Source organism: Pantherophis guttatus, chromosome 2 (assembly GCF_059756535.1).
Source record: "Pantherophis guttatus breed Tessera chromosome 2, ASM5975653v1, whole genome shotgun sequence".
In the NCBI taxonomy this organism is placed as follows: Eukaryota; Metazoa; Chordata; class Lepidosauria; order Squamata; family Colubridae; genus Pantherophis; species Pantherophis guttatus.
The window spans coordinates 260,198,831-260,222,142 of NC_142064.1; the positions used below are offsets into that span (position 1 = coordinate 260,198,831).

General features: G+C 42.1%; 1 protein-coding gene across 1 annotated transcript; it reads left to right on the forward strand.

The window, feature by feature from the left end:
• The first annotated feature begins 261 nt into the window (after positions 1-261).
• LOC148115670 (E3 ubiquitin-protein ligase TRIM11-like) lies at positions 262-23,149 on the forward strand. Its single transcript, XM_087888159.1, has 7 exons — positions 262-783; positions 13,744-13,839; positions 15,345-15,575; positions 16,614-16,636; positions 19,157-19,275; positions 20,367-20,399; positions 21,877-23,149. The coding sequence occupies exons 1-7, from the start codon at positions 370-372 to the stop codon at positions 22,398-22,400; spliced, it is 1,440 nt and encodes a 479-aa protein (XP_087744285.1). The 5' UTR covers positions 262-369; the 3' UTR covers positions 22,401-23,149.
• The last annotated feature ends 163 nt before the right edge of the window (positions 23,150-23,312 follow it).

Below are 23,312 nucleotides of genomic sequence, written 5' to 3' on the forward strand. Positions count from 1 at the left end.
TCATAAAGGGGCCATGGTTCCCCACCTCTCCTTTAGCAGAATGTTTGGATCAATAATTGATCTAGGGAGGGGGGGCATTCCATGAATGTTGGTTTCTCCCTAGTTTTTTTTTTTTAAAAATTTCTCTTTAACAGGATGCTGGGCTAATAATAATTGATCGGGGGTCCGTCCCGCGACTGATTACTCCTCCCCAATTTGTTCCTTTTAACATACTGCAGTTCTTTAAGAAGCCAGCAAAGCTGACCGGAAGAGCAACAACAATTCATTTCGGTTTCCCACCTGAGCGGAGCCCAAAGTCGGCCAGCTGATTCGCAGGGAAAGGCGCGAAACTTAACTTTTTCTTTCTTTGTCCCGGCGGAGGAGGCAGCGATGGCGGCCGAAGCACCCTTGCAGGGTTTGCTGGAAGAAACCACCTGCTCCATCTGCCTGGACTTTTTCCAGGACCCCGTGCTCATCCCGGAGTGTGGCCACAACTTCTGCCGGGGCTGCCTGACCCGCAGTTGGGGAACGTCGGAATCGGAGGCTTCCTGCCCCCAATGCAGGCAGACCTTCGCGCCCCGCAGCCTCCTCCCCAACAGGCAGCTGGCGCGGGTGGCTGAAATGGCCAGGAGATGCGGAGGTCCTTGGGGGGAGGAAGGAGGGAGCTTCTGCCTGAAGCACCGGGAGCCCCTCAAGCTCTTCTGTAAGGAGCACGAGACCCTCATCTGCGTGGTCTGCTACCTATCCAAAGAGCACAAGGGCCACTCGGTGATCCCTGCGGAGGAGGCTTTCCCGGAATACCAGGTAGGAGTCAGCCAGGAGGAATCGCTGCAGAGGGGAATCCGGTGCCAGCCCTTGCAGTCTTTTTACTAGTTTACTTGCTTCCTCCTGCTTCATCCCACCCCTTATCTCCCTGCCTGCAATTTTTTTTCCCCAATTTTTTTTTATTTTTCAAAACACAAAACGTAAAATACATCTCTTTAGAGCAGGTACTTGTTCCGTCATATAATAAGTACAATTATTAAGATTCCCACAATCAATTTTGTTCCCTGTTGCAATATTTTCAGGATCAGACTCAATAAGTTATGAGAGAGTTAAGAGTTCAAATATATTTTCTTTTATTTACATAAGGCATTCTATATTCACTGAATATTCACAGATAGAAGCAAAGAAGAGAGTGTGTGTAGCTCCTTATATATACAATGGGTGGAGCTAGATATGGGAGTGGTGAAGTATGAATACATTAAGAAGTGAAGAATAAATTAACCCCTGACATCCCGATCATATACTATTTATACATTAGAGAATAAGGCATTTACTTGTGACAAATCCCCCTCTAAATGCCGATTCGATATGCTACATTTATTACATTCAGATTCAGAACAATATAATACATATAATTTGGAAGTCAGATATTTATGTTGCTTAGATGGCAAAGGCTTTGTCAATATGTCAGCTAACTGTTCCGATGTCTCACAATGCACTGCCTTAATAAATCCATCTTGAGATAATTGCCTCACATGTTTAAATTTTATGTCTATATGTCTAGATCTCTGTCCAATGGCGTTGGATCTAGATATTTCAATGGCTGCTTTATTGTCTTCGTGCATGACAAAAGGTAGTGCAGGTTTTTTCCAAACATCAGAAATCAGATCATTAAACCATACAAGGTTATTTGCTGCTTTAGATAAACAAACATATTCCGCTTCTGTTGTTGAAGTGGCCACTAAATCTTGTTTGCCAGTGTACCAGTAAACTGGACAATTGTTTAGGAGAAATAAGTAACCAGATGTACTTTTTCTGCATGAAGTGTCTCCAGCCCAATCTGCATCTGCGTAACATGTGAGTTTTGGTTCCTTGACATTATTAGGTTCTAACATTAAGCAAAAGTCTAATGTGTTTTTTAAATATCTTAATATTCTTTTAACAGCTTCCCAGTGATACATAGTAGGTTTGGTGACATGTCTGGACAATAAATTAAGGGGTAAAGCGATGTCAGGTCTTGTCCAATTAGAAATATAAAGAAGTGAACCTATGATTGATCTATAGAACGTGTTATCTTTGAATTCAGGGGATGATTCATCAGCATTTTTTAGGAAATCAGTTTGCATTGGAGTGTCGCAGGGTTTAGCATCATTTAGGTTACATTTGTTCAAAAGTTCTGTGATTTTATCTTTCTGAGAAAGCTTGAATCCCCTTTTAGTCTTACTAATTTGAACACCAAGATACTTATTTACTTTACCTAAGGATTTCAATGAGAAATGTTCATTTAACTTTGTTACAAATGTTTCTCTTCTTTCTTTGTGATTACCTATATATAAAATGTCATCCACATAGATCAATACAAATTCTATGTAATCATTACCCTTTTTAACAAAGAAACAATTATCAGCAGTGGTAGCATTGAATTCCATAGTTCTTAGTACTTTTACTAAACAATCATACCATCGTTTACCAGATTGTTTTAGCCCATATAGACTTTTGTTTAATAACCAAATCTCATTCTTATTTGTATATTGACTGTGAGGTGCCCTTACATATATTTCCTTATCTAATTTTGCGTGTAAATACGCAGTCTGTATGTCATACTGGAATACATCGAGATTGAGTGCTGATGCTACAACTAGAGCCGTTTTTACACTTTCAGTTCTTACTGTGGGGGAGTAAGTGTCAGTATAGTCCTCTGGATATTTCTGTGCATAACCTTGTGCAACTAATCTAGCCTTATATAGAGTATTGCCTCCCTCTAAATTTTTAATTTTATATATCCACCTAGTACCAATAATTGTTTTGTCCTTTGGTGCAATCGCAGGTGTAAATACATTTAATCCTTGTAAGCTTTCCATCTCTTTTGTCATTGCTAATTCCCACTTTTCTTTTTCTTTAGGAGGAAGTTTTAACACTTCCTCATATGTGCTAGGTGTCATAGTTTCTCCATCCATATGCATTATATAATCTTTATATTTATTTGGCATTTGGTTTCTAGTGTTTCTAATTGGCTTCTCGGGTTTACTATTATTGTCATGCAAATATCTTGCTTCCTTTTTTGTTAATGTATCTGTCTTTATTTTGTGTTGACTGTTTGTCCATGTTTTGGTTTTGTTTTTATATTTGTTGTCCTTTTGCTTTTCTACAGTTCTTTTCTCTTGGGATTTAGTATTTGTGTTGTTGTTTGGGAATATTTCATTAAGATGTATTCTAGACCAGTTGGCCTGTTCATGAAACACAGCTGTTCTGGAAACTATAAATTTGTTATTATTATCAATGAATCTGTATCCTTTTGTACCTGTCTCATATCCCATAAATCTAAGTCTTCTAGACACATTTTCTCCCTTTCTTCTTAATTGTTTAGGTATGTGTACGTCTGCAGTGACTCCAAAAATGTGCATGTGTGCTAGTTTTGGTTTTCTATTATACATCACTTCATATGGTGTCTTATTCACATTGCTGGACCAAGTTCTATTTTGTGTGTAATTGGAATATTGTAGGGCTTCTGACCAGAATTGTTTGCTTAAGCCAGCATCTTCCAATGTGCATCTAATCATGGTTTGTAATGTTGAGTTCTTCCTCTCTACAATTCCGTTCTGGAACGCGGAAAATGGGCTAGATGTGTAATGTAACATTCCTCTGTCCTTCAACTATTGGGAGAATTCCTTAGACATGAATTCACATCCCCTATCTGTCATTATTTGTTTTATTTTGATATTGTGTTGTGTTTCTACGCGTTTGTAAAACTCCTTAAATTTTTGAAAGGTTTCATCTTTGTGTTTTAATGTGTAAACAAATCCATAGCGACTATAGTCATCCACAATAGTTAAGAAGTAACGTTTTTTATAAATGATTGATGGAGTCAGTGGACCAACCAGGTCCATGTGTACTAAATCAAAAATCTTGTTAGTTGACCTTGTAGATTTTCTAGGCCTGGGACTAGTTTTTAGTTTTGTAGATTTACATACTGAGCATTCCAAATAGTTTTCACAATTTTTTATTTTGACACCTTCTGCGTGTTCAGTCATTTTCTGTACTACAGGAAAGCTGGCATGTCCTAACTTCCTATGTAAGACATGAGCACATTCATCATGAATTGGCTTGCCTATTTTTGGTTTTTTCTCATTATGTGCATTCTTGTTATCATGAGCTATTTTACATTCATCATTGTCACTGTTGCTAATGTTTTCATTATCTAGTTCAATACAATCTTCCATATTTGAATCAATGTTGTGTAGCCATTTCTCTTTAGTTATTAAATAAGGTAGGCCTCCTTTAATCATTACTGTACCTATATCTGTTTTATTTTTCTCCAAAGTTGCTTTTCCTTTTGAGAACACAATATTAATATCAGAATCTCTGCTTAATTTTATGGCACTTAATATGTTATGAGGTATCTCAGGTATCAGTAATACCCCCTCTATTTTTCCTATACCAGGCAAGGTTACATTTCCTCTTCCTAATACTTGGACCTTTTCTTGGTTGGCTACCTTTATTACAAATTTATCTTCTATAAATGAAGATAGTATGTTTTTATTATTAGTAGTATGATTGGTTGCTCCAGAATCAATAAGCCAATTATTATCCTCAGTTTGCTGTATGTTAGTGTTGTCTTGCTTGTTTAGTCCATTTAGTGAACCAGATTTTCTGTCCCTTGAATTATCTCTACCCCCTCTATATTCTTTGTAATTTGGTGGGCTTCTATATCTATGTTTATCAATGGAAGACTGTCTATGGACGTATTTGTTTCTGTGTTCTGACCTATGTCTTTCTTTTGTAATTTTGGGACAATCTCTTCTATTGTGTTCCCTGGATCCACAATTGTGGCATCTGAATGTTTCATTATATCTTTCTTGGAAAACCACTTTTCTATATGGTTTATGTTCAATGTGATTGTTAGAGCGGCTCTTCCTTGAATTGTCTTCAGCTATTAACCTATTGGATAGACTTTCTATGGATAAATATCCAAGATTGATTGTGTCTAAATGTGACATATAATTGTCCCATGATGGGTCAAGTGAGTTTATGATAACACTTTTCATTGTTTGGTCTGAAATCACCTCCCCCCTTAAATGTAGCTCAGCTCTTATTTTGTTTAAAGATATTAAATGTTCACTTATGGAAACCCCTGGTTTTATCCTAGAAGAAAAGAAATCTTTAGACATTCTTGTGGTGGTAGCTACACTATCACTGTGAAACAAATTGAACATGCATTGAATAATTTCTGAGACAGTCAGATTTTGCTTAATACTGTGATACATGGCAGGAGACACACTAGAAATTAATAAGAAAAATGCTCTATGGTGTAAGCAGTCTAACTTTAAAGTCCAAGGTCTTTTTGGGGGATTAGTGATGAAAAACAGTAAGTTTTCTTTCATAAAGACCACCTGGAGCTGCTGATACCATTCTTGTAAATTAATGCCATCTATTCTCAGCTTTGGGAAGTCACTGGGCAAGTTTCCGACATTATTAGGTCCATTACTTACAACCGGAGGTAGTCCGTGGTCTCGTAGATGGTGAAAATTACAAAACGGCGTGGGAATGCTCGCGACGAGTCTGCAGGGTCCTTTCGGCAACTCATGTCTTCCCGGGTCATCTGCGTAGTTTCGCGCATGCGCGTTGCTCATTTCGATCCTGGAGTCGTCGTGAGAGGTTCTCGTCGTTGCGGCTCGCTCGTTCAGCTCCTCCTCAGATGAATCGGTCTCCGGCTCGATCTTAGGGGTTCTGATGATGGCGCTTGTTCTTTTTCTTCTCTTGAGTGCGTTGGTGCTTTCATCGGTCTGCGGTGTGGGACGGTATTTGCAGGGCTCTCTTGGTTCAGGTGTCGATGCTCTCGTCGTCAGGATGGGAGCGGGTAGATTTTGAGACGTTGGCTTGCTCGTTCGTTTTCTGGTTGACTTTTTGGTAATTTTTAGTTTTGGTCCAAATGCAGCAAAAAGCGTTTTCATTGCTGACTTTATTTGAATATCTGTTGAATCGCCTTCACTTTCTGATTCTGATTCTTCTGAGGTGTTTGATTTTTCTTTTTTGTTTTCGTTATCCAGTAGTGCCTTTCGCGCCAGAAATTTTGAATCAAGTTTTCTGATTGGCTCTGCTTCGCTCATTCTGGAGGTCTGTTGGAACCAAGATGGCTGCCATTCAAAATTTTGCGCGGGATCACCGTTTTTCTTCTTTATAGCGTTCTTTTCTTTAGTCGTATCACTTACTATTTTGGAGTCTTTTGACTTTTCGATGGCGATGTGCTTCTCTCTCGCTGCTCCGCTGTTTTTCAACATGTCTTGGAGGTTCGCGATGAGGCTTTCATCGTTTTTCTGGCTCTTTAACAGTTTTAATATTTCTAACCTGAGTTCGTTGTTTTCTATTTTAATTTCCTTTCGGTTACCATCTTCATCTATTATTTCTTCGTCTTCAGTTGTGTATTCTTCGGATTCTCTCGAAATTGCATTTGTGGACTCATCTATTATTTCTTGATCCGTTTCCATTTCTTTGCTGTATGCCCTGGTGTTGGGCCTATCTCTCTTAGACATATTTAAGTTTTTATTGAGTCAATTTAACCATCCTCTGCTACCAACTTGTTGCAATATTTTCAGGATCAGACTCAATAAGTTATGAGAGAGTTAAGAGTTCAAATATATTTTCTTTTATTTACATAAGGCATTCTATATTCACTGAATATTCACAGATAGAAGCAAAGAAGAGAGTGTGTGTAGCTCCTTATATATACAATGGGTGGAGCTAGATATGGGAGTGGCGAAGTATGAATACATTAAGAAGTGAAGAATAAATTAACCCCTGACATCCCGATCATATACTATTTACACATTAGAGAATAAGGCATTTACTTGTGACATTCCCATTGTTATCCAATTACATCTTCTTTTAAAGAAAAAGAAAAAAGAAAGAAAAAAAATCTTATTCTAAACATTTCTCATTCAATTATTTCGCCCAACATTCTAGACTATAAACACCATTCTAAACGTCTCATTTTAACAATATTTCAAATACATTTCTCAATTTAAGACCCATTACACCAAATCTATATTTCACCTCTTCTTGATCACAACTAATATCCAAATCTTATCAAAAATTTATTTCCCTTTTCTCTTAGTAGTTTATATAACTCCAATCTGATTATTTAACTGGTTCACAGTTATATTATTATTCTCCTGTAAAGTTTCTTCCACTTTCTCCTAATTTTATTTTTTAGCTGGTTAACATCTTGATCTGCTGCTTTCCAGCAATGCTTACCTCCACTCCTAACCTTAAATTATTTTGGCTGGTTCACAGTATGATTTTAACTACACACCAACCTTATTTCCTTTACTCCTCCTATATTTATTTTATAACTGGTTTGCAACTTAAATAGTTGCTTTCCAGTAGTGCTTTCCTCCGCTCCCACCTTTATTTTTAACTGGTTCACAATTATATTTCAATTGATCCCCAGGTATAGTCTCCTACCTTTTTATTTTTAACTAGTTCACAGTTCATATAAACTGTTACCCAGCGTATGCTTTCCTCCACTCCTAACTCTGTTTATTGGCTGGTCCACAGCGTTGCTTTAACTGTTTTCCAGCTCATGCTTTCCTCCACTCCTAACTCTTATTTTAATTTTTAACTAATTCCAAGCTTTGTTTCAACTGTTTTCTAATATAATACCTTCCTCTACTCCTACCATATTTATTAACCTGGGGCAAAACTCTACTTTAGCTAATTTCCAAAATCATATTTCACATTACTCCTAGTTTCACATGTTTAATTGATTGATAACATTTTGTTTTAATTATTATCTTGCTTGCATTTTCCTCCCTTCCAATTTCTCTTATTCAATCTGTTAGCTTCAAATTACTTCACAATATATTACCCATATTGTTTTTCCATTTATTCTCCTCCGCCTAAGGGAGGGAAGCAGCCCCACCCCTTATTTGTGTAAAAAGGCATAGCTGGCTGACACCTTGACTTTGTTGACATTCCTTGGGACACCTTTTTTTTTTTTTTTAATTTGATTTATATGCCGCCCTTCTCCGGAGACTCAGGGCGGCTTACAATGCGCTAAGCAATAGCCTTCATACTTTTGTATATTTATACAAAGTCAGCTTATTGCCCCCATAATCTGGGTCCTCATTTTACCTACCTTAGAAAGGATGGAAGGCTAAGTCAACCTTCAGCCTGGTGAGATTTGAACTTGCAGTAATTGCAGGCAGCAGATGTAAGTGGATGTAAATTAGTCTGCTGAGCCACCAGAGCTCAGCAGACGGCCAGAGCCCCTGGCCATAATCCCCATCCCTTTTGAGGTTCTGGTGGGCTAGATCAGTGACTCTCAATTTGACATATCACTACCTCAGAATTACAGGATTCTATTGTTGTAAATCAGAGGTCCAGGCTTTTGCTCTGTTCCAAGATGTCTCCCAGATGTCTCCCCGAGAGCTTTATTTTTATCCCACCGCTTATCTCCCTGCCTGCAATTTTTAAAAAACAGGTTGACATTCCTGTTGTCACTGATCAAAATTCAGATGCTTGTCAACTATCATATTCTGTTGTCCTGGGCTCTTGTGATCACTCTTTGCCATCTTCTGATAAACAAAGTCAATGGAGAAGCCAGATTCGCTTAACAGCTGTGTGACTAACCTGACAACTGTAGTGATTCACTTAACAACATTCAGAAGAAAGGTTGTAAAATGAGACAAAACTTCACGTCTTGCTTAGTAATATGTTCTGAGATCACCGACAGAACTGAGGCGAGGCGTCAGTAACAAGAACCCTGTATTTATTACTTGAAACATGCATCGCAACAACTCCCGCGCTTGACAGCTCCTTTTATACCCTAGCTGTCATCGCTTCAACCAATCAGCAATTAACACAGCAACCAGACCGGCCACTAGAGGCCGCTATTAACAGAACCAATATGTAACACTCCTCCCCACCCAGCTTGCGCCTATTACCCGTCAGGCGCATGCGTAGTCGCTTAGATAGGTAGGCCTCCGGCGGACCTGCCCTGACCGCCTAGGTTCCGCCCCTTCGGGCGGTTCTGGCGGCAGGTTTGAGCTGTCAGAGCGAGTCGCCACAGCCTTCCTGTTTCGTGCGTCTCCGGTGTATACCTCCCCGTCTCGTCCCCCAGGAACAGGTAAGTCCTCAGACCCGGCATGGGCCGGAGAGGTTTCTCTGGCCACTAACTGTTGTCCTGCTTCATTGGCCCTCTGGTAGCTAGGGCCCTCACGACTGTCTTCCTTTCTGACCTGCCCGGGACTTAATCCCCGCCGGGATCGAAGCTGGTCCTTGTGGCGCTTCCAGATCTGGCCTTTGTCCACCTCAACTCGGTATGAGCATGGGCCCCCAATACCCACGACCCTTCCTGCCAGCCACAATGGAAGACCTGCATAATTGCGGGCGTAAACTGGGTCCCCGATGTTGTAGGGATGGTATCTGCTATGGGAGTCCAAAGGTTTACTAGGGCAGTATGATGGGTGAATGCGGTCAAGTGGCGTGCGCAATTTCCGGCCCATCAAGAGCTTGGCTGGGCTCTTATTGGTCAGCTGACAGGGCGTTGTGTGCTGGGCCATTAAATATTCCTCCACCCGGTCACGCCAACTCCCGTGATCCAATTTCTTTAACGCATCCTTTGCGGATCTAACGGCATGTTCAGCAAAACCATTGCTGGACGGAAGAAAAGGAGAAATTAAATAGTGGCAGATACCCTGATGAGTTTAGGAACGCCTCGAACTCTGCAAAAGTAAACTGGGCCCCATTATCGGAGACAACCATATCCGGCAATCCGTGGGTAACAAAGAGCTGGCGCAACGCCTTAACAACCGCCTCAGAAGTGGTGGAAAGCATGTGAACAACTTCCACCCACTTCGAGAAGGCGTCAGCCACAACCAGAAAAGACTGTCCTTTCATCGGTCCAGCCAGATCTATATGTAAACGCACCCAGGGCCCTCCAGGATCCTCCCACCCCCGAGGGTGGTCCCTTGCAGGCATAGGCATGGATTCCTGACACTTAGAACATGACGAAACCCAGTCAGTAATATCCCGATCAAGAAGGGGCCACCACAAATAAGCGCGACCCAGGGCTTTCATGCGGACCACCCCCGGGTGACCCTTATGCAGTTGCTGTAAAAGAGGTTCCCGCAAGGGAGGCAGTATGATGACACGGTGGCCCCACAATAAGCAACCGTCCTGGGTGGATAGTTCAAGACGACGGGAAGCGTAGGGCTGTAGATTAGGTGAAAACGGACCTGGAGGCCAACCCCTGGCCATCCAATTGAGGACCACAGCGAGGGTCTTGTCCCTAGTGGAGGAACGGGCAACGTCCAGAGCGGTGAGTGGTAACGGCGAATCCTCAATCAGCAACACCGGGGAGGCAGGAACAGGGTCCTCAAGCAGGGTAGTGACGGGGCATCGACTTAAAGCATCAGCATGTGTGAGGTTACGACCGGCGCAGTAGATCAACTTGTAGGAATAGGCGGCCAAAAAAACCAGAATAACGAGTCATGCGTGGGGATAAGATTTACGGTGCGATTCGGTCGCCCGCTAATATGCCCAAAAGGGGCTTGTGGTCGGTATACAAGTCAAACGAGCGGCCATAGAGGTAATGGTGGAAACTTTTCACGCCGGCCACGAGAGCGAGAGCCTCTTTATCCAATTGTGAGTAATTACGCTCTGCAGGAGCCAAGGTTCTGGAAAAATAAGCGATAGGCAGTTCACGGCCAGATGACAACCTATGACTTAATACTGCACCAACCCCATAAGGGGAGGCATCGCAGGATAAAACCAAGGGGAGGTTGTTGGAATACTGCGTGAGTAAGGCATTAGATGTGAGAAGGCGTTTCACAGAGAGGAACGCAGCATCCTCCCTCACACCCCATTTCCACAGGGCTCTGCAGTCCAACAGACGGTGCAGTGGTTCTGCCACCGACACCTTATGGGGAAGGAAGACAGCGTAGAAATTTAAAAGACTGAGGAAGGATTGAAAATCGGCTTTGCAGGTTGGGGTAGGGGCGTCCAGAATTGCAGAGGTTTTAGCCGCCGTTGGGTGAATGCCAGTGCCATCGACTAAAAACCCAAGAAACTCCACCTGTGGTACTGCAATCTTACATTTGGTTTTGTTAACCTTAAGGCCCGCCCCCTTGAATTTTAGTAAAACTTGGCACAACCGGTCCATCAATTCCGACGTGCAAGTCGCTGTGACCAGGACGTCGTCGAAATATGGTATGACCCCGGGAATTCCCAGCAGCAATCGCTCCATCATGCTCTGGAAAATTCCCGGGGCAACACTTACACCAAATTGAAGGCGGCGACGTTGGAACGCCCCCTGTGGGTCACAATAGTCTGCGCCTCTGGTGTCTTGTCATCGACCCTCAGTTGTTGATATGCCTGGGCCAGGTCCAGCTTGGCAAAGACTGAACCCTGGCCCAGGGAGTGCAGGAGATGCTGCACTACAGGGACAGGATACGCATGACCCAGAAGTGCCTTGTTTAATGTCACCCGATAATCGGCGCATATTCGGACCGAGCAGTCTGCCTTGATTGGAGTTACGATCGGTGTTTCCCACTGGGCGAACTCCACCGGCTCTAACACCCCCCGCGATATAAGTTTATCCAATTCAGCGTCAACTCGCGATTGCAATGCAAAAGGGACTCTGTGGGGTTTTAGGCGTCGAGGGGGAATTTGAGGATCCAGGCTAAAGAAAACTGGGGGCCCCTTATAACATCCTAATTTGCCATCAAACACAGACAGAAATTCGTGCACCAGTCTGTCCAACTCGGTCGAGCGGATGGTATTCACCCTGTGAAGGGTGAGACCCAAAGCCTGGAACCAGTTTAATCCTAAAAGACTCGGGAGCAGGGCTTCTACTACAATCAGTGGCAGGTGGCCAGAATAGTTCTTAAATTGAACCCGGAAATGACCACTCCCCACAATGGTTATTGGGTTCCCTTGAAAATCCCGCAGCTGCACTTGGCATGGTGCTAGATGGCGTTTGGCAAGACAGGGCATTAACCGTTTCACGGTGCTCCAGGATACAATCGAACTTGCCGATCCGGTATCCACCTCCATACTGCATGGCCAGCCCTCTATATTAACTGACAGGGTAATTTTGTCCCAGGCCGTCACATCGTGGACGGGAGATACCATATACACACACCCCGGCTCGTGGCTCCGTTGCATTCGGCCACTCTGGTAATTCGGCCGCCTGACAGGACCGTGTCTATCACCTCTGGGGGGGGGGGGTGACAGCCAGCTCCGCCGGGTTAGGTGACTGGCAAACCCTTGCGATGTGGCCCCGGTGCCCACAGCGGTGGCAAATTGCCTCCTTTAAACGGCAATCCGCTCTCAGGTGATTCCCCCCACAACTCTTACAGTCTCCCTGTGTTTGCCTGGCTGATCTCCCGGGGCGCTGCATCTCTTTGATACGATCGACAGTGTTCTCTCCACACGAGTCGTCATCGTCGCTCAATTCAACATTAGTTTGGTGTATAGATTCTCCCTTATGGTTACAGCCTGTTTGGCCCTTGGGCAAATCTGCGAGGGACAGCGCGGCCAATTCCGCAGCACACGCTTCGTCCAGAGCCTCCTGGAAGGAGAGCTCTGGCTTGGCAATGAGGCGTCTCTTCAGGTTTTCATCCCTCACGCCGCTGACCAGCCTGTCCAACAAATAGTCATTTAAGTCCACGAATTGGCAATGTCTGGCTGCTTTTCTCAATGTAGCAATATATTGGCTGATGGACTCCCCTTCAGCCTGATCGCGGTGATAGAAGTGCTGCCTGCGCGCTATGCGAGATGGCGCAGGAGCATAGTGCCTTTTTAATTTGAGCATGAAGTCTTCCTATGTCCCTGCATGAATGGACTGTGGGGCCATAAGGGTCATCGCAGTCTCGAACATTTCGGGGCCACAGAAACTTAAAAAATACGCCGTCTTCCGTTCGCTAGACAACTCTCGATAGTCGTTAGCTATAAAAAACAATCGAATCTGGCCACAAGTGCCTCCCAGGACTCCGTTGCTGGGTTGAACGGGGCGAAGTTCTGTGAGGAAGCCATTTCCCTCTCTCCCCCTCACTGTCAATCAGTGCTTCACTCGACAACGATCCAGCAACTCGTACTCTTACTGTTCCTGACAGATGACCACCATTGGACATCCCATCCTCGTCGCCACTAATATGTTCTGAGATCACCGACAGAACTGAGGCGAGGCGTCAGTAACAAGAACCCTGTATTTATTACTTGAAACATGCATCGCAACAACTCCCGCGCTTGACAGCTCCTTTTATACCCTGAGCTGTCATCGCTTCAACCAATCAGCAATTAACACGGCAACCAGCCCGACCACTAGAGGCCGCTATTAACAGAACCAATATGTAACACTTAGCAACAGAAATTGCCTGTAGGGAGAAATAGGCTCCCTTCACCAGCTCCCTTTCCACATTTGCTCTAGAGCAAAATTGTCATGGAGACCTCCAAAATCTTGAGTGCAGACCCCGAAAACACTCCTGCTGGTTCAGCCCAAACTTTCATTTCTCAGTGATGCTTCTGGGATGACTGCAACCAGGAGACTCAGGCAGCTCACTTTAATGCCCTTGCAGGGAGTCCTTGGCAATGAAAAAAGTGACAGAATGTTTTTTACCCTTGTGATCATTGCAGGCATTCCATGGTCACAGGATCAAAATTTGGATGTTTGCCAACTGTCATGTATTTATGATGATTGAATATATTGGGTTTTCTCATTGGGTCTTCCCTCCGATGTAATTCTTTACAGAAAAGAAACTCAAAACTTATATTTTTCAGATCAAGGTGGAGGATTGCCTGAAGGCTCAGAAGGAGCAGAAAGAAAAAATAGCTACATACAAAGGAGAGACAGAGCAAAGAGTGCAGGAGATGCTTGTAAGTATTGATCCAACGGTTAGGAGCTTCAGAGCTAATAAGGAGAAGCCCATCCACCATCTTTGATAATAGGCAGCCTGTTTGTAAGTACAAGTTCTGACTGAAATTAATTCAAAGTTAAAGACTGTGTAGGCCACATAAGTTGTTCTTAACCTGGGGACTGAGGTGTCACCATTGGCTGAATGAGTCTCAGTTGGGTTAAGTGCCCCTATCCCATGAGCTGTGTTTTATGCAATGGGTTTGGCTTGCTTAATAAATTAATGCAAATCGTATTTCATCATTGAAAAAATTATGAACACAAACATTTTTCTGTCTACTTTTTTTTAAAAAAAGTTTTAAAATATTTTAAAACAAATTTCCCCCCCTCCTCCCCCACCCATTCCCTTCTCCCTCCTCCCCCCCTCCCCGACTTCCCAGAGCAAAATACAGGGTATTGCATTTAACAAACATAATCAAACATAAACAAACCAACTATAAGCTCTTAACTCCCTCTTACACTTTAACTCCCCCATACATACCAAAATATCAGAGTAGAAAAGTTCACCTAAATATTTCATTCATAAGCTATTTGCAACTTTTTAATCCCACATTTGTTTTGTATATAATCAATCCATCTTCTCCATTTCAATACGTATCTTTCATTCTACTGATCCTTCAAATATGCAGAGATTTTAGCCAGCTCCGCCAAATTAGCTACTTTTAATGTCCATTCTTCAATAGTAGGTAGTTCTTCCTTCTTCCAATACTGCGCCACCGAAAGTCTGGTTGCAGTTATTAAGTTCAAAATCAAATTAGTCTCTATAACTGTACAGTTATACCCAATAGAAACAACTGTGGAGTAAATTTTATCTTCTTTTTAAGAATATTTTGTATAATCCACCATATCTTAATCCAAAATGCCTTAACTTTTTTATATGTCCATCATATATGAAAATACGTTGCATCATCACATTTACATCTCCAACACGTAGATTGTAAACTTGGATACATACAAGCTAACTTTTTGGGATCTAAATGCCATCTGTAAAACATTTTATAAAAATTTTCTCTCAAGTTTTGGGCTTGGGTAAATTTTACATTTCTGATCCATATTTTTTCCCATACTTCCATCATTATTGGTTCCCCAAAGTTTTGTGCCCATTTTATCATACAATCCTTCACTAACTCAGTTTCTGGGTCTATTTCTATCAATACATTATACAACCTTTTAATATGCATTGGGCTTTGATCCCTAATTGTCTACTTTTTTGAAATCCCTGATTGCTAAGAAAATTTTCATGAGTGATCATTTAAACTGGAGCCTTTTATTTTTCTTTTTAGAAACTTTTCCCCCTTGCGTTTTTTAACGTCAAAAGGGTTTTTTTCTCCCTAGGAAATTCTCCCACCTCACTTTTGGATTCTTCAAGGAATCCATTTAATTCTCATGACAAAATTAAAATTATTAAATAAAATAATTAAAATAAAATAAAATTATGCCATTTGCTTTTTTCTCTTTCTTGTTCTAGGATCTCATTGAAAAAGAGAAAAAAAATGTGGTGGCTGAATTCAGAGAGCTACAACTCTGGTTAGAAGGACAGGAGAAGCTCCTATTGACTAAAATGGAAGAAACGGAGAAGGATATTATGGCAAGAAAAGAGAAGGGTTTGGCCAAGCACATGGAGGAACTGGGCTCTCTTGACCATCTCATCCAGGAGATAGAAGAGAAGCTTCAGCAGCCAGCCAGCAAACTCTTACAGGTCAGGTTGTATCATAGAGATCATAGAATCCTAGGGCTGGAAGGGTCCTTGGAGGTCTTCTCTGCCCAAGGCAGAGTCCTTATTCCATCCGGAACAAATCTATTATTGGAAGCCTCCAGTGATGGATCACCCAGAACTCTGGGAGGGAAGCTGTTCCACTGATAAATACTTCTCACTGTCAGGAAATTATTCTGTATTTTAGGTTGGATCTCTTTGTGATGAGTTTTCACCCCGTGCCTCTTGTCCTGCCTTCAGGTGCTACGGAGACTAAATCGATGCCATTTTCTCTATGACAGCCTTCCAAGTATTGGAAGACGGCGGTAGGGTCTCCCCTAAGCCTTCTCTTTGTTAGGCTGAGCCTACCGTGTTCCCTTTGCCATTCATTGTACAGTTTGGCCTCCAGAGCCCTTATCACCTTTATTGCTCCTCTCTGTCTCAGCATTTTTTTGGTATCATGGTGTACCAATGATGAAATGGAATAGCCTGCTTTAGCCCCTCCACAGAATACTCTTTTTGACCCTTTCCTTCCCCCTCCCCAGAAATTTAATTGAAATTATAATAGTGAAAAGTACAAATGGAAATAAAGAAAATAGGGAAACGGAGAAGGATAAGAATGGGAAAGAAGTGTCAGATAAAGGGAAAACAAAACATTTTCAGCACAGTAAAATACAAAATAAAATTACAGCCTCAAGTTTTTATTTTTTATATTTTCTCATTATTAGCCATGTGTATAAAAACAGATTAGTCTAATAAGAAAAATGTAGTACAGAAAAAGCAGGCCATGCAAAAAGCAGGAATTCAAAGTACTGGTCACTGTCTCTATATTCTTCACAATTTGAGATTCCTATCCCCTATTGGAGGTTATGGTGGTGGGTGTTCTTTGTAGGGTCTCCCCCTCCCCTTAATCTCCAGGCAAGGAGAAACCCAACACCGATGACTTTCTACAAAGTATTATAACCACCTGCATTTTCCAAAGTGCCTTCATTCTGGAAGCATAATTGCAATCCTTTCAATGCTTTGTCTCTCTCTTTTTTTTAGGACATTGGAAGCATCTTGAAGAAGTAAGTAAATCCACCCTTTTCTTTACAGTCTCACAGATCAGCAGCTCCTCCAAAAGTTTTCCTATTTTGGAAAGTTCTGTTTGTACTTAGCAGTATTTTAATGTAAAGATTGCGTACTGTATTTCAGGGCTTTTTAGAAATTTCCTCCGATAACTTCAACACAATATAATTAGCAATATTTGATATGATCAATTATTGTTGGTTGCATAGTCAGCCAGACATTTAGATTTAATTTGGCATTTCTTCCCTATTGAGTCCTCTCTAAGAAGAGACAGATGTTTGATGGTTTTAAAGGTATTGTAGGATGTAAACTGTTCCAAGTAATGCAACTATCATAAATACATGCCAGTTGCCAAGCACTAGAATAGTGATTACAGGGACATTGTGACAGACGTTATCTGCGATTTCATTGCATTACCTTTAAGTTTAATGTTAAGTTTACTTTAGTGTTATTGCACCTCGTACATTGAAATTAAATGCCATCTTCAGTGTACATCATACATAAGAAAACTATAAATAATAATAATAAAACAAAAACAAATCCTTCACATTCTACACAATTAAATTGAAAACCTGTGATACTGCATTAGTATTGCACTATACAGTAGAATTCAACATAGTTACCGCTCTGGGATAGAAGCTGTTTTTCAGCCTATTTGTCCTTGTTTTTATTTACCGTCTGCCAGATGGCAATACTTCAACAAAAGGGGTGCCCAGGATGAGATGGATCTTTAGGAACGTTTTGAACTTTCTTAAGGCAGCGGGAGCTATAAAGCTCTTCCAAGGAGGGGAGGGGGCAACCAATGATCCTCTGGGCAATGATCTTAACCCTCTGGAGCGCTGTCCTATCTGCCACGGTGCAATTGGCAAACTATACACAGATGCAGTAAGTTAAGATACTCTCTATAGTGCAGCGGTAGAAAGTCACCTGCAGTTTTTCATTCGGTTGTTTTTTCCTGAGTAGTCTCAAGTAGTATAATCTCTGCTGGGCCCTTTTGACCAGTGCTGCAGTGTGAGCACCCCAGGTCAGATCCTCTTTTATGATAACACCCCAAAACCTAAAACTGGCCACTTGCTCCACCTGGTCTCCATTGATCAGCGAGGGCTGGATATCTGATCTATTCCTTCTGTAGTCCACTATAAACTCCTTGGTCTTATTGGTGGTAAGGACTAAATTATTGTCTCCACACAGTGAAAGCAACTGGTCCACCTCCTCTCAATAGGCAGACTCATCCCACCCCCTGGAGATGAGTCCTACCATTGTTCTATCATCTGCAAATTTAATAATAGTATTAGTGGCGTGAGTGAGAATGCAGTCATGTACGTAAAGAGTATAGAGTAAGGGACTCAACACACAACCCTGTGGTTTACCAGTGTTAAGAAAAAGGGCCGAGGAGGTGTGATTACCTAATCTGACCCTCTTGAGAGCAGCCAAACAGGAAATCCATAATCCAAAGGTAGATTAAATGAGAAAGTCCAAGGTCCTTAAGATTAGATAGACACTAGTCTATGTGGAAGAATTGTGTTAAATGCAGAACTAAAATCCATCAAGATCAGTTTGAATGTTATATCCATCATCTAATTACCTACGTCACCCATAGTAGTCATGTGTCATCAGTCATTTGGTAAAATACAATCCATTGATTTGGCCAAGAGATTCACAAGAATTTTCAAGAGTAGGGAGCCCAAAAACTGAAACTTAGTGGCCTTTACTAGATCTCTCCTTTAACTTGACGAAGGTGGATGAGTGCAGTTCTGGATCAGGATCCACTGAGTCGCACATGGTGCCTATATTTGAATAGCTAGCCAGAGAAATGACTGAAGCCTGGGAAACAGGGCCCTTCTCAGTCAACAGGACTGCTTATTTCCCACCATCTTACCAGGTCCTTAGGATCCGAGGACAGGGCAACACAAGAAAATGACAATCAATGACTTAATAGCTGGCAATCAACACCCCATTTAACAATTAAAAGCCACACACAAGAGAGAGGGAGGGGGGAGAGAGAGAGAGGGAGGGAGGGAGGGGGAGAGAGGGAGGAGATTAGATCCTGTAGCTAGCCAATCCTCAAGCACCATCTGATGGTTTAGAAAGCTTCTATTGGCAGGTTGATAAAGGTTGCAGGAACTGGGCATGGCTAGTCTAGTGAAGAGAAGGACCAGGGGAGACATGATAGCAACAGTGTTCCAATATTTGAGGGTCTGTCACAGAGAGAAGGGGGTCAACCTGATTTCCAAAGCACCTGAAGGCCAGACAAGGAATAATGGATGGAAACTGATCAAGGAGGGATTCAACCTGGAAATAAGAGAAAAATTCTGACTGAGGAGAATGAACCACTGGAAGAGCTTTGCCTTCAGACGTTCTGAAAGCTTCATCACTGGAAGCTTTCAAGAAGAGGCCGGACTGCCATCTGTCAGAAACGGTGTGGGGTCTCCTGCTTAGGGGTTAGTGGTGTGTGTGTTGGACTAGATGACCTACAAGATCCCTTCTAACTCTGTTATTCTGCTATTTTGTCTTGCCAGATACCAGGCAAAGGAAACATATGAAAATCCGGTGGATTTACTTCTAGAACCGAAGTGGACAATCTGGGATTACAGTGATATGACTGAGCTTCTGAAAGGGGCCATGAAAAAACTGAGAGGTAAAAAACAGCCGCTGGGGTTTTACACTCAATGACATTTTGAGCATCCAAGAGAGATTCTGGGTCAATGTCACATGGATCATAGAGGGATCAATTTCAGGATCAGTGTCTCAGTTACGATTGTAAGACGAGACTACCTGTATTCTTCGTAGCCCAAACCCAAATGCACTGATCACTGGGGAACCAGAATAAGTTTCCACTAAGTATAATGGAATATATGCAGGTAGTTCTTGACTTACGACCTCCATTGAGCTGAAAATTTCTGTTGCTAAGCAAGGCAGTTGTTAAGTGATCTGTGCCCCATTTTTTTTTTTTTTTTTTTTTTTTTAATTTGATTTATATGCCGCCCTTCTCCGAAGACTCAGGGCGGCTTACAGTGCGTTAAGCAATAGCCTTCATACTTTTGTATATTTATACAAAGTCAGCTTATTGCCCCCACAAACTGGGTCCTCATTTAACCTACCTTAGAAAGGATGGAAGGCTGAGTCAACCTTGAGCCTTGGAGAGATTCGAACCAGCAGTAAATTGCAGGCAGCTGTGTTAATAACAGGGTGCTTTAAACCACTGTAGTACCAAGGCTCTTTTTTAAGAACGTTTTTGCCAGAGTTATTAAGAAAATCAGGACAGTTAAGTGAATCACGGTTGATAAATGAATCTGGCTTCCCCCATCGACTTTGCTTGTCAGAAGCTCCCCAGGAAGGCAGAAGAGGACAATCCCAGAACCATGGAATGCTTCAACCATCGTAAATACAAGGTGGTTCCCAGTGCCTGAATTTTGATCACGTGACTGGGGAGGCTGCATCAGTCATAAGTGTGAGAACCGGTCATAAAGCACTTTTGTCAGTGCTGCTATAATTTCACTAAAGAAATAGTTGTAAATTGAGGACTACCTGTATATGGAATATATAGTAGAATATATTCATACCTGATGGAATATATATAGCCACCAATGACATTCTGGCTTGTAGCTTTCCCTATTCCTTATTTCCTGATCTGAGGCCAAGGAAAGCAAACCAGGGAATCTGAGGGAGGCCCTTTTGTTGCTCCAATTCCAGTGATGAGATGCTGAATTCCTCCCTTTTCTTCCCCAGATACTCTGGAAAGTGGACTTCAAGTACAGGAAGGTAAATATGAGTTATAGGAATTGGATTTCCTTGCTATTTTAAGCTCTGATGCCAGTAACGTGAAGAGAAACATAATAGATCAAAAAGAAAAATATAGGATTAATTACTATATAAGACTATGATTATCCAGTAAACTTTAATGATTATATGATTTATGAACTTTTACTTGCCATTTATATGTTCAATATTTGCTAATGCAGCAGAGACAAATTCCCTGTGTGTCTGATCACACTTGGCCAAATAAAGCTTTTGTTCTGTTCTGCTCTACTCCTACTCCACCCTGCTGTGTTATGTTCTGTACATAATCTGAAAATATTGAATTCCTACCAAACTAATAACTTCCTGTTGATTTTACTGCCTGATTATAAATTGGTGACCAGGTCTTCGTTAGCAGAGAAATTAGATCCTTTGGGTCAAAGCACATAGCAAAGTTGGAGCATCAGGCTGGTCTCCACCAAGTGGGCCATCAGACTGATGAAAGCAGAGGTTTCCTGTGCAAGATCCTCCCCTTTTGTACATGCCTGTGATATCCTGATGTTCCCAGAGAAAAGGAGGGATCTTCCTCACATTCCATCCTGTGTCCCAAGTTACCTCTGGGGTGTCCTTCTGATTCTTACCAGTTCAGAATTGAAACACGTCAGCCTCTTGCTCTGCCTGACCTTCTGGATTAATGCTCCAGACAGAGTCCCTGTTCAACCTGGGCCCTCCCAGCAACTCTCTGAAGGCAAAGCCAAAAACTTTCCTGCCAATTCCATTAATCTCATCTGCAAGATGGATGCTAAAGAGAATTGTGCACAGAGGCTGAAAGAGGTGGAGCACTGTGAAGGGTTTGAAGGACTTGGCCACTGCAAGACTTGTGGACTTCAGTTCCCAGAATTCTCCAGCCAGCATGGCGGAGCTGGAGGGCAATCAGCATAGTGGTGGCCACATGAGAGACTAGAGACTAGGGGATTTGACCAGTGGAGCCAGGAGACAAAGAGCTGAGCGGAAGAGCCAAGAGCGATACAGGTAATCAACGGATCCTGAAGGCGTACAGCTTAGTGGCAGCTGAAGGGGAGGCAGATGGACTGGAAGATGGTGAAGGCAACCTAAGTGAATGGAACAAGAAGGCCAAAGGCGAGACGGGTGCCAAAGAGGCTGGCAGTTAACAGAGGATGGGACATAGACAGTGGGAGAGCCTGAGTGCTTGGAGAAAAGGGAGCAGAGGGACCTGTACACTCGCAGTCCCATCAGGGGAATTCTTGAAGTCCACAAGTCTTACAGTTGCCAAAGTTGGAGGACTGTTGACCAGACAATGGCTTAGATATTGTTTAAAAAAACAATGAGTCTTCTAGTCCTGGAGGGGGTGTTTGGAAGCTGAACTCCATTCACACAAGAGGCCATAGGGTTAAGGTTTTGGGGGTGAAGACACAAACTAGGCCTGCAGCTGAAGCTCTTGTTCTTCTCCTTCCTTCCTTCTCTCCCTTTCCACTTACAGGGAATGTGAGTCTGGATCCAGACACAGCCAATATTGACTGCCTTAAGTTGTCCAAAGATCAAAAAAGTGTCAGAGGAGTTAAGCCAGTTAAAGAAAAATATTGTGCCCCAAATCCCATGAGATTTGTTTGTCATCCTTGTGTCCTTGGCTGTCAGACGTTCTCCACAGGGATACATTTCTGGGAAGTTATTGTTGGAGATAGAGAAGGATGGGGTGTAGGGGTTGCCAGTCAGCCAGTGAACTTAACAGATGTTGATAAGCAGACCAGGTGTTGGATGTTTTGGAAAGGCCTAGGGAAATACGAGGCCGTATCTCCATCAAAACGCTCTGACCTGGTCCTGACTGAGGAGCCCACGACGATCTGCATCTGTCTCAACTGCGAAGGGGGACAAGTGAGCTTTTTTGATTCCAGCACAGCAACTCTGCTCCATACACTCTCAGACACTTCCTTGGTTGGAGAGACCCTTCTGCCCTATTTCTATTTGGGTGAGGGCACCTGCATGACATTCCCCTCAAAGAAGTGACCTCCATAAACAAAACTCCCTATTTGCCAAGCAGGGATCTCCGAAAGCCTTTAAAGCAGAGATTCCTTAGCTTTTTACTACTTCAGCTTCCTTTATTGTTCTATGCCACCCTGGTCAGTCAATAAGTCATTATAAAGGAATAACCTGATCAGCATTTCTATTTGTCTGGATAAAAAAAAAGAGGAGCTTTATTGGCGTTAGCATCATGTGTTCAGATGTATCAGTATTGAAGAGACCTTACAGCTAAGCCTGTCAATCATGATTTTATATGTCTGTCACAGTCTTCATCCCATTTATGGATCATGCTTGTTTGTTTAATGTTAATTGCAATCAATGATTGTGTAGGTGTCCATAACTAAGTATATTCTATAATCATCCCCTTCTTTTTTTCTTTCCTTCCCACTTTCTTTTAACACATAATTGTGTTTTTATACTTACGTAGGTTATCTACAACAATCGGATTACTGATTGTAAGACTGATTGTAATTTTATATGGGAGGTGTGTAATGGATTGCAGTTCCTTCTTTTGCAATTTTGTGCCAATAAATTTATTCAGTACAATACATAGAAACAAAAGATGCACACAAAACAGAAAAAAAATAAAACATACCGTCTGTTATCAAGATAGAAAACGTGAGTCCTCTGTGCCCTAAATGTGTCAGCTGGCTCAAGCCAAAAGTCAAAAAGAATTGTTAATAGAATTGTACAAATGAAATACATTATTAAATAAATGCATTATCTGACAGTAACACTGTTTTTCCTTCTTGGCTTAAGCCACTCTGCCTTTTATTGAGTAACTACAAGTATCGGGAGTAAAAGAAGCCAATCTAGTTTGGTGGTTAAGAATTCTATTGTCCAATTTATCTTGAATTTCTTCCATTTTAGACTCTAGTACATTAGTATTTGTGTCCA

Bases quoted from the DNA above. Each gene is read 5' to 3' on its own strand.
- LOC148115670 (XM_087888159.1), top strand. From the start codon at position 370: ATGGCGGCCGAAGCACCCTTGCAGGGTTTGCTGGAAGAAACCACCTGC. The intron at 784-13,743 runs GTAGGAGTCAGC...TATATTTTTCAG, and splicing joins AGGCTTTCCCGGAATACCAG to ATCAAGGTGGAGGATTGCCT. The intron at 19,276-20,366 runs GTAAAAAACAGC...TTTCTTCCCCAG, and splicing joins GGCCATGAAAAAACTGAGAG to ATACTCTGGAAAGTGGACTT.